This window comes from Saccostrea cucullata, unplaced genomic scaffold (assembly GCF_032062105.1).
Source record: "Saccostrea cucullata isolate Sc308-1 unplaced genomic scaffold, CSIRO_AGI_Scuc_v1 ctg256, whole genome shotgun sequence".
In the NCBI taxonomy this organism is placed as follows: Eukaryota; Metazoa; Mollusca; class Bivalvia; order Ostreida; family Ostreidae; genus Saccostrea; species Saccostrea cuccullata.
In genome coordinates, this window is record NW_026924265.1 from 227206 (window position 1) to 241164 (window position 13959).

Consider the following 13959-nt stretch of genomic DNA (forward strand, 5'->3'; position numbering starts at 1 on the left):
CCTCAGAAACCGTAAACCGCAGAGGTATGAAACCTTCATGAATGTCTTCGACTAATTTAGGGGACTCTTCAATCTATTCATTGCGAAAGTATTCCATGACCCCTTCAATGAGTTATTGCCCCTGAAACTTTTTGAATTTTACAAATAATTAAAAATTTTCAAAACAAGAAGTCGTAGAGACATGGCACCACCTGCATTAGATTCATTGACCCTTGACCTTAAAATTCATGTAAAGGTCAAAGGTCAAGGTCATTCCAAAAATGAGAAAATTAGCTCTTTTTGTATCTCTTTTGTCTTTCAACATATACTTAATGTCTATGCATCATTTATATGTACTCTTAAAACTGTTTCAAAGATTTCATTCTTGTCCCCTAAAATTAAACTTTTTAAAAGTTATTGCCCCTTGTGCGAAAAACCTTGTTATCGCTACTCCTCCGAAACTGTACACCCTAGAGACACCAAACCTTCACTAATGTCTTAAGGGTCTTTAGACCTAACTTCATTGTATAAGTGCAAAAGAATCTGATGACCCCTTATATGAGTTATTGCCCTTTAACTTCTTTGTACTTACTATTAAATCTTATAACTTGAAAACTATAAGTGGTAGAAGCATGGGGTCAATTGCATTGTGACCCTTGACCTTTGACCTTGAATATTTTTTCAAGGTCAAAGGTCAAGGTCATTCTATTTTTTTTAAAATTTTCATTTTTTCTATGCTTTAAGAGAGTTTTGGTTTCTTTTTCATGGAATTTAATTTTTAGGAGTCAGATATAAAACAGAGTTCAAAGAAGGTGGAAAGACCTCTTATTGTTCTGTGAACAATAAGTCTCCTAGTATTGTATTATAATATTTTAAAAATATTGTTCAAGACATTATTTTAGGTCAAAAGGAATGGTTTCAAGTTCTTTTCTAAATTAACTTTATTTATTTTTTTTTATGTTGACATTTTGCCTGTGACAAGGATCACCTATCGTTTTAAGTTGATGCATCATAGGACCTGATACTAAAAGAAATTGCAGTTTTTTTTAATTTTAAATTGTTTTAGATGCATATTTGCAAAGCTTGAATTACCGTATTTGGCCGAGTATAATACGCATTGATGTAAAATACGCACCCCCCTTTTTGAGTCTGAAACTGGGGGAAAAAACGCAGTTCGGATGTATTATACGCAACAGAAAAATTTACCAAGCGGTGTTCTGAACTTTGAAAATCGCGGTAATTTGTTACGAAAATCGGCGCGAGGATTAAGTGTGAAAAATTTACTGAACACACTTTTTTTTTAAATACACACTTTATAACTTCTCTTAATCCTGACATTCCATATCGCGGCAATCTGGAGAAAATTATTTATTCATTTATTTCAACAAAGTACAAGATAATATTGCGTAAAAGTATTAACGGATTTTTTTAAAGAATAGTTACGGTGATTTTGAAATAATGCATCGCCTTATTCTTAGATGAAATAATTTTATTTCAACAAAGCAAGAGATATTGTCGAAAGTTTTATCAGTTGTCATATTTAATTTTGGTTCTAGATAATCATGCTGAAAATTAACTTACAATATTTTAACAGGAAAGGAAATTGAAACATCAAAGTATTTATTTCTTTAAGAAGACTACGATTTTCCTCTTCTAAATCTTCGCGGATATCTTATTTTCTAAATGATACCACTTTTATTAAAAGTTTTAGCATAATTTATATTTCATTTGTCAACTCTCAATTATTTAAACAAGAGGCCGATACGTATAAGATAAGGTAAAATTACATTTAACAAGTGTTTAATTGTTTAAAGTGCCGTAATCAACACATGCTCACACATACGAAAGGTTATAAACCGACCCCCCCTTTTTAACAAAGAAAATAATCAAAGCAATTAACATGACAGTAAATAATCAGTGCTGTAACTGTAAAAACATTGCTTTGGAGTCGGTAGACAATTAATTGCCCCGAGGGGTGTTGATAGGTAATTATCATTTGACAAGCGCACGTGTGTCACAACATTGGCTTCCTTTCATTGGGACGTATGGAGGGGTGTTAAATATTGTTGCAGATTATCAATGAGTTATTTTAAACCTAAAATTAATATTTATTTTATTGTATTTCATTAAAAAATGATTTATTACTTTGTCTGGCAGATAAGATGCATGTGCACTATCATTACGGAAACACGTGACATAAGCATGAGCTAACGTCTAAAAATAACATCAGTAATGGCGGCCTCCTCGGAGACAATCAACATGCAGCTCAAATTTCTTTTAACTTACTTTTTCATGTTATTTTGGTATCAAAAGATTGTGAAAGTGACATTTTTAAGAAGCATACCTTCCAACAATAACTTTCCGAAGTTTAAAATATGGCAATAAACAAAAGAAATTGCATATGTCTCTAGGTAATACTACGGTATGTACGTATGATAGCCGTGTTTCACCTGAAAGAAAAACTTGTCAAAATCCCATTGTGATGTAAAATACGCATCCCTTTCTCACAGTAATTTATTTTAGGAAAAAAGTGCGTATTGTATTCCCCGAAATACGGTAAGGCCAAAAATCATCAACAACAGTAGTTAATGCCCCTTGTGAGACCTGAATGTGCGTCAGTCAAAAAATAGGTCACAGTGACCTACTTCCAGAATTTTATTTATATTCTTATATTTTAAAGACTTTGGTTGCTATCAACTTTAGAAGGTGCAAACAGTGTTAGTTGATGGGTCATAGAATCTTCACACCTTGGCCTTAACAGAGATACTTAATTTATTTCACAAGCATTTCTACATTCATGGGTCTTTTGTTGTATACTTGGTTATTACTGATCTACAATGAAGTGCAATGAAGTAGTAAAATTTTTTTGTTTGAGTTAGAATTTTGGCTGTTTCTTCTAGAAAATGACATTTCCAATTTTTTTTTTTAGAAATGATAAATAAATGTTCGTTGTGATACTTTATGACATCCCTTCTCTGAGACTAGTAAATATGAGTTGAGATGAAATGGATATTTTATAAAATTAGGAAAGAGAGGAAGAGACTCTGTGCTGTAAAATGTGTATTGCAATGAATATGTACATAATTATGAGTTTACCAGGTTTAATTAGGTTTACCAAAACATGTATTAAACATAAGTTTATTCCTTGTTTATGAAGACTGTCAATTCAATTCATTTATGGAATACCTGTTCTACAAGTATTCCAATGATCCATTTGATCATGGTTTTTCAATTCTTGTCATTAAGACAATCAACGTTTTAAAGAAAGCTCATAAAGTCCCACTCAAATTGTAATTTTACCACTTCAATGCGCTTTATTGTATCGGATACAATCTTTAATCAAGAATTCCATTATCTTCAATATGGATATTTAACACAGCCTTCATTAGTTTAACAAAGTTATACTATGCATACATGCAATGCTGGATATGAAAATGACTGACATAAATGTTAATGGAACGCTTGGAGTATACACCAAAACTAAATAAAAAAGACAAAAGCTTTCATAACTTGACTTAAAAACATGAAATTATCAATCAAGTGTATAGGTAAAAAATACAGAGAAATCCTAAGCTTTACATTTTATACTTAAAAAAAAAATAGTACACTGTCAGAATAGGATTTTTCAATATTATTCTGCGTAGAATAAAAAAAAAAAAACGCTAAGTAGGCCAACTTTAGAAAAAATGTTTGTTTGCTCTCTCTCGACGTGGTCTAAAAATATTGGGTCGGTAGATAGGTCAGAATTTTTTGTTCTCAGAAATTTTAGTTTCAATGTTAAATTTTTAGATTATATTTTCCAGAGTACATATAAAAAACAATTATAGCTTCCTGGAGGTTAAAAAAAAATTTGAGTCCCGCCAATTTTAGCCAGTGGGTAGGGAGAGGGCAATCAAACAATTTTTTAAAGATAGCCCAAAACCAACAATTTTCTGTTTTTAAACAAAATTTGAAAAGAGGTCCATTATATTTAAAAACTTTTATACCCTTGACAATTATAAACTCAAACATAATCATTCAATCCAACTTCAATACTTAATATAAAACAACTGCTACAAAGACTATACTTCTAAAAGCCTTTTGTGAAACAATGGAAAAACAACCATAAAAATTACAGGACATAAGAAAAATTAAAATTTTTCTTGATTTTCAAGATTTTGTATGGAGAATATACACAAACATTTTTTTTGTCTGAAACAAATTTTTCACCAAATCAAGCTGACAAATCACTTTAAAACTACGTTAAATTGTGTAAATACGTACTTTGTACATATATCTGTTCTACAATGATATAAACTTGCTGTTACACTCAGAATTCCTAAAATGATCAGATGAACACATATAATCAAGTAGATGATGGTGGTACCAAAAACATTATCATATGGACAAAAGACTTCAAAGTCAAATGGGGCTTAAACAGTCTTAAAAAATTGAAATGAGCTAAATACACACTGTCAGAAAAATGGCATTGTGAGATCAAAATTTGGGAAATTTTACACGAGAGTAAAGAACCCTTTAGACCCTCGTTTTATAAATCATTAGGTATTATTTTATTTTACATGTAATTGTCAGCTGAAATGGTTACAGTATCATTATAATGGTCAGTTATTTTTAAAAGTTTATCTTCACATAAGACATAAAATTAATATGAGACTCCTGGGCCACAAAGCTCACATGAGTCTCAATTATCTTATCAAGAGGAAGCCATTTGTGGTCATCAAATTAAGGTCCATGATTTCAGCTCCATTTACAGAATATTGAGCCCTAATGTCACAATCAGGTTCTTCTGAATGTCAACAAAACTACATTACGCTGGGAAGCTTAATATCTACAACTTATTGTTGTACTGCTTTTGATATTACATGATTTTTCTTACAAAAGTTCTAGAAAAGGAGAATTTTGAATATTCCATTATTTCTTCCAAAATAAGAGAGTGGCTGTTCATCTGAATGAATTTAAATCAATTTCACTCAAGGATGCTTTGTGACAATTTTCACTAGTTCACTTAGAGAAAAGTTTAACATGTTAAAAATATACAGAAAACAGACTGGATCTTTTTCTCAGAATAGCTCTTTAGTGCCTTTTTCCTCAGCTGAGATTTAAAAATAAAAGAATGATAAGTAATGTGATGATCCATCCATAGACAATGACACTTCACAGTTTATTTGCGCTGCATTTTCTTATTTTTGATGAATTTTCTGGCCTCTTTCTGGAGGTTTTTCACAGTTTGGGAGTCCTCGGGATCATAGTCTGAATCACTGTTCCCAGGATCCTCATATGATCCTGATGACTCGGAACCATTGTCATCATCAATAAAACTGTCATTGTAATCGTAAGTGTTTGGCTGTCCATCATCATCGTCCTGGTCCTTGGATAACACACTTCTCTTAGCTGAAATAGCAACATTATACATTAGATAACAATTTGTTATATCAAATTTCTACTTTCCTTTGCATATATGTAAGGCAAATCTGAATTGAGAAAAACAGAATTTCTCTCCCTTTTTTAAAAAATAAATTAAATATTTTATAGTTTTGATCTTGATCCTGAAATAAATTTACCATGAACTATCCTCAACCTGTTAATAATGAAGTTCCTCTACGAGCAACAAAAAGAAAAGTTCTTTTTCTTTAACTCAATACCTTTAGTTAAACAAGAATAATACCTATAAAAATCAACCGTTTATTATCATGACAATAGACCTTGATCTTTTGCTATCTATTCACATCAACCTGTAGCATAAAGCGTTTGGATTTATTCAGGTACATCACAAAATTGAATGGACAGACATCAGTTATCTTAATTTTTGAGTGACCCAAATGTATGTGACTTTTCCATTCATATACATGATATAGTGATGCATTTTTTAGGTTTTCAAGGCAAAAATTACTTTTGCCTCATAAGTGTTTTACAGTTACAAAATCTATTGGTATCTTGCACAAATCGTCCTTCATCTGATAAAATGACATCATTAATGAACAAAGAAGCAATTAAGCAATGGTGTCACATAAAGTGTTTCAATCACCTTGACCTTTTCCTTCCTTTAATAACTTGTTCTTGACCTCAATGCCTCCTCAATAAACTGTACGTGTTCTTAAAGCAGACTTCTATTTTAGCGGCTTTGGTGCAGACATTGATGTGCTAATTCATGAATTCCGCCAAGAAATCATAATAAAATTTAATACATGTACAATATATAGTGCAGAAGTGTGTAGCGCTTATTCATGAATACGCCAACAACTCCACACCTAGTGACTGCGCTAAGTTTTGAAGACGCTGATTTATGTACATGTACAGTACTTTACTAGCTGAATGAATTACCAGACAACCACCTTAGCAATAACTGATAACTGTTACTGCATCACATGAGAGTGTTTACATCAAACATATTAATCATGTCCTTTGTTCAAGAGATCCTAAAACTTAAAAGTTTCTTCCTTTTTATTTTCTGTATAGTGAATATGAATCTTTGGAAAAGGTGCCCGATTTATCAAAAGTTATTACAATAACATTGTCATGATTTGAAAAATCTTTAATCTATACTATAATTGTTCCATACACTGATAGCAAAATAACTGTGGCCCTGTTGATCTTGTAGAAAGAAAAAGATTGCATTTATAACTTTGTGAAAAAGAAATTGCACTAGTGTTTTTGGTACTGTGAATAAGTTGCTCTATACTAGTTTAAAATTATTTAACACTGCAATAGTAAGGACTCTGTAGAAGTGTATTAGGCACTGCAAAGTATTACAGGTGTATCTAGTAGGAACAGTGATGTACTGAGAGTCAATAGGTGCTGTAAATCAGCTACTCTAGTATACAGAAGCTTATGTGACACACTGACCTTTCTTTGCTGATGGCAGGGATAGATTCATCGTATGTTTAAACTCTCTCAAGTGTTCAGGATTTGTCCTAAACAAGTTAAAAATTCCATAAAACAAAACTCATTTTCTTGCATTGGGGATCAATTTTTACTATTTTTAATCGTTAGTCTAAAAATGAAAAGATAAACTAATTTGGTCTTGGTCTTAATTCCTGTCAAATTTCAAAATGTTATTGTCATTTTCAAGAAAAGGTTGGCATCAAAGTGATGACATTGACTACAAGAATAAAAACATCAAAATGATTCAAGGATATTACTTCCATATGAAGCAATTTCCTAAAAAAAAAAATCATGTATTTAAAAACAATCTGTAAAATTAAAAAATATATATATAAATATTCTTTCAAAGACTTACTTTCTCAAACTGATTAAAAAAAAAAAAATTTGGGAGGGGGGGTTTATTTTTTTTTTCTTCTGAGACTATTTCAAACACCATTTCAAGGGAAATAAAAAATGATTTGTCCTTAAAAATTGTTATTTTATTTTTAGCGAGATGTAATTTTAGCGATATTAAAAAGCTTACTAAAGAAGCTATTACAAATAAGGCACAATTAATTTTTAGCGATATTCAATTTTAGCGATCTTAGCCTCTTCGCTAATACATGTAATGCCAAAATTAAATCCTTGCTGAAAATTCTGCTTATACGGTATACTGATGTAGAGAAGTTTTTTCTCTTTTAACAAGATCTGTTAATTGTAATATTATGGCTAATGAGATGAACATTAAAATGTCCATCTCCTTTTCGTTTTGTAGTATACTCGATTTCAAAAATGCAAAAAAAAATCTTTTCAGTGAATTCTGAGAGAACATACGGCACAAATTTTCAAGCAATACCCAACTTTAAAAAATCCTACACACTCGTTTGTTTTTCACTACATTACAATTTTGTGTCAAGTGAAAAGCATGACCACCACCAATGGTGTTAATGTACATAAGTTAATCAACACAATAATCCTACAAAACTATTAGCTCTGTTTCACTTTTCTGTGAATTGATATAATTTTCACCCCAAAAATCCCAAATATTACCTATGGATCACCTGAGTGACCTTGCAGTGTAACATTAGAATACTGAGAGTATATTTGTTGCAAACAAAATTTTGATGCACTACTACATGTAAAGTGCAGATTACAAATGTAAGCCCAAGAAGTGTCCTTAAGCATTTACCACAGCTTCACATACCATCAAACCAAAGAACAGAGAGACACATGGTGGATTATACTCAGGGAATCAGGAAGTGAACCTCTCACCTGTAACAGTCCGTGCCATACTGACATTCCGGTTTATCCTCGTCACTTGCTTCAAAACTCTCATCACCAGGATGGCAGTAGTCCTTGAAATGTATAGGATTTTTCCTGAAATGAAACCCAGTTTACTATGCTGATAAAAAATGCTACATGAGAAGGGAAGCACTGTGTAAATGGAGGGGAAAACAGTGTAAATTTAGGGAAACGCTTTGTAAATGAGGGAAACACTGTTTAATGAAGGGAAACAAGTTGGGAACACTGTACACTGTGAAATAACAAATTTTTGTGGTGTTTAATTTTCATGGTTTTCGAGGTACAAAAAGACCCACAAATTTAGGTCCATAATGCAATTTTTCACACAAATTACTACTGAACAATATCAAATCCCCACAAACCAATACAGTGGACCTTCACATATCCGGACGCCAGATATCCGGACGCTTCACCTTCCGGACGATTTTTCTCGGGAACGGATTTTTTCAACGTAATTTTGACTCATTTATCCTGTGTCCGCGTTCCGTATCAAAAACGGCTCTTTTTTACTACAAAATGTATTTTTACGTTATAAATTGGTTCATTTATCCGGACGGTAAATTTTAATTTGTACTTCCATTCTTGTCAACATTCACGCCTGAACTGAGTGATAATTGTTATCAAAACATTGGCCGGATTGATTGTTTTTACAAGACGATCACCTGTGACCTGTTATGAATGACTTACGATGATTAAGCATGCTAAGTGGATATGGTCATAATATATACGAGAGATCGATACACAAATGAAAATAAACAATTAACTGTGTTAATTTGGTAACAGAAAATAATTTTCTATTCAGTTATTTGTTATCTGCGAAATATTTATAATTTTAGTACAGAGCTGGTTCTAAATATTTTTCTATTTATAGACGGGACGACATAGTTTCATAATCTCGTAGTCTACACATGTGCACACACAAATCGGTATTGTAATTTTCATCTGTAGATTAGTGGCAGTTATCATGGGGAAAAAAAAAACTAAAACATTCAATCAAATTTGAATAATTTTAGACAATCAATTATTTCGCTTGGGATGATTACTGTGTGATAAAAATATTTATTATACTTGAAAAAAAGTGTAAAAGTAGTGCTGATGTATACTAAAGATATAGTGTTTAAAAAAATTATTATTTCTAAATGATATTATTTATCTTTCTTTATATATAAGAGTTACAATACAAATACAGTATACCTGGAAGAGAAATCAATAGAATTCAGATATCCGGACACTTCACTTATCCGGACAATTTGCCTGGGAACCAAAGCGTCCGGATAAATGAGGCGCCACTGTATATTTATAGCTCAAGTACTGTAAACCAACTTTTATTCACGTGCAAGAAATTTGCACGAGATTTGTGAGAGCCTCGTCATCGTGAATATTTCTCATCGCGAACCGATCCTTTACGTCTCTGTGTCTATTAGCAACAGATCAAAAAAGGCTTAATCGCGAAAATTAATCGTTGTGAACTAGTTTACCCTCATAAAATCGCGAAATAAAGTCGTCGCGAATAAAAGTTGGTTTACAGTACTCTGACCTTATTCAACAAAATTGGTTTCAAGCTACAGTGCATGTCACATTGCAAGTAGTCATAAAAGTAATAGCTACTAGAATATGGAGTTTTCAAGTTCTCTACTAAAATAATTTAATCAAGATTAAGAGTACAGAGAAGGACATAGGAAAATACACAGAGGAAACAAAAGTATTACTTTTTTGATTTCAGGGCATAAATACATGAAGGTTTCCCTTTGGTACATGTATGTTACCTGTAGCATTTCTTCCCAAACTGACAAGGTCTGCGTTTCTTTTTCCCGCCTTCCTTGGTGTCTTTTTTCTGTTTTTTACTGGACGTGTCTTTCTCTGACTCCTCACTCTCACTCTGGTCCTTAGATTTCTTCTTCTTGGGTTTCTCCTCCTCTTCTGAGTCCTCTTCCTCCTCTGAACTTGACTTCTTCTTCTTCCTTCCCCTCTTCTTGATTTCTTCTTCCTCCGATTCTTCCTCCTCTTCTGATTCAGACTCATCTTTCCGCCTTCTTCCTTTAGCTGGTCTTCCTGTTTAATTGATTTATATCTAATGTACTGTTACATTCAATCATTTTTCACTAAAATGTCCACATCTTATTTCATACAGAGAATAATGAATAATGGGGTGAGTGTCTCAAAAATAAGAACCTAGCACAATCATACAAAGGAATATTTCCTTTACAACTTTTTATTTCATAACTAATTTGCATTCCATTCACTAACTGAAGGCTTTAGAGGAAAATGTTTTGACATAAAAAACAAGAGGCCCATGGGCCACATCGCTCACCTGAGAAGCTTTGACCATTCTGTTCTTTACCAGATTTCCCCCTTGTAATACATAATGCATCCCCACCCTACCCCGCTGATCATAAATTAGACATTTTGAAATCTACACTACCCCATGATCCTTCCATGTGAACATAAGTTTCATCTTTCCTGGCCCATTGGTTCTTGAGAGCAAGATTTTAAAGATTTTTCCTATATTTTTCTATGTAAAACTTTAATTCCCTATTGTGGCCCCGCCCTTCCTCCAGGGGTCATGATTTTTACAATTTAGAATCTACATCGTCTACACTACCCCAGAATGCTTCCACATAAGTTTCAGCTTTTCTGGCCCAGTGGTTCTTGAGAAGAAGATTTTCAAAGATTTTTCCTATATATTTCTATATAAAACTTTGATTCCCCATTGTGGCCCCACCCTTCCCCCGGGGGTACGATTTGAACAATTTAGAATCTACACTATACCAGGATGCTTCCACATAAGTTTCAGCTTTTCTGGCCCAGTGGTTCTTGAGAAGAAGATTTTCAAAGATTTTTCCTACATATTTCTATGTAAAATTTTGATTCCCCATTGTGGCCCCGCCCTACCCCAGGGGGTCACGATTTGAACAATTTAGAATCTACACTATACCAGGATGCTTCCACATAAGTTTCAGCTTTTCTGGCCCAGTGGTTCTTGAGAAGAAGATTTTCAAAGATTTTTCCTACATATTTCTATGTAAAATTTTGATTCCCAATTGTGGCCCCGCCCTTCCCCCGGGGGTCATGATTTTTACAATTTTGAATCTACACTATACCAGAATGCTTCCAAATAAGTTTCAGCATTTCTGGCCCAGTGGTTCTTGAGAAGAAGATTTTCAAAGATTTTTCCTATATATTTCTATGTAAAACTTTGATTCCCCATTGTGGCCCCGCCCTTCCCCAGGGGGTCATGATTTGAACAATTTAGAATCTACACTATATCAGGATGCTGCCACATAAGTTTCAGCTTTTCTGGCCCAGTGGTTCTTGAGAAGAAGATTTTACCCTATTTTTGTCTTTTCTTGATTATCTCCCCTTGCGAGGGGATATGTCCCTTCATTTTAACAATTTAAATTCCCATTCATCCAAGGATGCTTTGTACCAAGTTTGGTCAAAATTGGCCCAGTGGTTCTTGAGAAGAAGTCGAAAATGTGAAAAGTTTACAGACGGACGGACGGACGGACGACGGACAAAATGTGATCAGAAAAGCTCACTTGAGCCTTCGGCTCAGGTGAGCTAAAAATCCTGCTATATTTACACATTTCCCTTGGACTATTTCCTGACTTACCTCGACCTTTTTTGGGAGATTTTTTGGAAGGTCTCTCCTCTTCTGATTCCTCTTCACTGTCCTCATCCCGTCGGTAGGATTTGAATTTTTTACTGGCCGACATGCTGGCCCTCCTCTTGGTGGGGCGTGGAACATATTCCTCATCATCCTCATCAGAGAAATCTGACGTATACCGTTTTCTTCTTCCTTGTCGCGCTGACTTCCTAGTGCCTTGCCTCATTGGTTTCTGTTTCTATTTTTAAAAAAAAAAGGAAATAAAACTATCCTGAGAATTTAGTGGAGAAATGTTTTTGAATATTATTTTTCTTTAATGTGATTAAAGCAAGTATTACTTCATTTTGATACATCCTCTGATGCCCATTCTTACTTTAGTTTTCTGTGACATTTCCCAGTCACTGCCTGAGTCCTCCAGACTGTCCAGGTGGAAATCACTGTCCTGATCTTTGTCTGAGTCCTCATCTTCTTCTTCCTCGGACATGTCATCAGGGGCCACAAAATCATCAACTGAAAATACATCATTAATACAAAATCATCAAGTATACATACAGAACATCTGACATCACTTTTACAAAATCATCAACTACCAGCAGAACAAAACATCATTACAACAAAATCATCAACTACCGACAAAACATCATCAGTATTTCTCCTGATCATAATTATACAAAACCAAAATATTGAACTTGAAGTAAAGTCAGAGTCTAATGAAGAGTACAACACTTCTATTTATATCTCTTACCACAGCTGCCTCTTTAACTTGCTGGATGATTCAGATGAAGTGTAAAACACTTTTATTTATATCTCTTACCATAGCTGCCTCTTTAACTTGCTGGATGATTCAGATGAAGTGTAAAACACTTCTATTTATATCTCTTACCATAGCTGCCTCCTTTACATGCTGCGGACCGTGATGGCCGCCCTCTATTTATATCTCTTACCATAGCTGCCTCCTTTACATGCTGCGGACCGTGATGGCCGCCCTCTATTTATATCTCTTACCATAGCTGCCTCCTTTACATGCTGCGGACCGTGATGGCAGCCCTCTATTTATATCTCTTACCATAGCTGCCTCTTTTACATGCTGCGGACCGTGATGGCCTTCCCCTCCAGCTGGTGGACTGTTCGTCGTCAGACTGTTTTCTTCCCCTGCCTTTTTTCCGTTTCTTTGGTTTGGTATGTTCATCCTCTGAGGACTGCCTCCTCTGTCTGCCTTTCTTTGGTTTGACTTCTTCCTCAGATTCCTCACTTTCTTCTTCCTCCTCTTCCTCACTGGATTCAGCATATTTTGATTTCTTTCCAGCCCTTAATTTAAAATCAAAAGGACTTTTTATGGCACAGTATGAATGTAAATTTTAAATGTGTTAATACCTCATTAGGAAATGATGCACTCATCTGCATTTTATTTACTTTCTAGTGTTTTCTTTCTTTACATTTATATTTTGTCTTACCTTTTTGCATTTACAGTTTTGGCAGAATTGCCGCCACGACCTTTGCCCTTAGGTTTGACCTCTTCTTCCGATTCTTCTTCCATCCATTCATCTTCTGATTCTGCCTTCTTCTTCTTTACTGGTGCTGAAAACATAAAAAAATATTTTAGAGTGAGTAAACTTAGCCATTTAGCAAAGGAACATAAAATAAGAACTTGCACGTAGATACCTATGAATTTTCACCCTATACACGTACTATACTGGTCACAATGCAGTCCTAATTAGTGACACAAGATAAACTGTATCACTTCTTTTCTTCCTTTTTGCAAGTTAGACAAGAGAGAAGAGAAACATGCATCACACATACTTTAACCCCCCCCCCACACACACACACACATACACAGTCAATAACACAAAATTTCAAGATACTGTAAATCACTTTTTATTTGCTGGAACTTTATTTTCACGTAATTACGCGAGACAATGAGCTCGTGAAAATTTTATTCTCCCGTATTTAAGTATTCCTTACGATTATATAGAGGAATAACAACAACTTGTGAAAATTTTGTCTCCCTAATAAAGATTCAATGACTGTCTCGTGAAAATAAACTGTCGCGAAAATTTAGTGATCTACAGTAGTCACCAAAATTATTTGGTCAGAACACCCCAATGAACATTCCCATTCAATTACCCACAAGATTCATAAACATGAGGTTTGATGGCCTTTTAAACAAATTTGTACAAATTTGTACAAATTATACCACCTTTGAAATGATC

General features: G+C 33.8%; 1 protein-coding gene across 1 annotated transcript; it reads right to left on the bottom strand.

The window, feature by feature from the left end:
- Positions 1 to 3262: 3262 nt before the first annotated feature.
- Positions 3263 to 13327, bottom strand: LOC134266064 (ABC transporter F family member 4-like; the record flags this gene model as incomplete). The annotated part of the gene is made up of 8 exons (XM_062748296.1): positions 3263 to 5370; positions 6823 to 6890; positions 8113 to 8217; positions 9909 to 10194; positions 11756 to 11987; positions 12123 to 12259; positions 12816 to 13057; positions 13204 to 13327. Coding segments are annotated over 8 exons (1424 nt in total), but the record flags the coding sequence as incomplete, so codon positions are not given.
- Between the last annotated feature and the right edge of the window lie 632 nt (positions 13328 to 13959).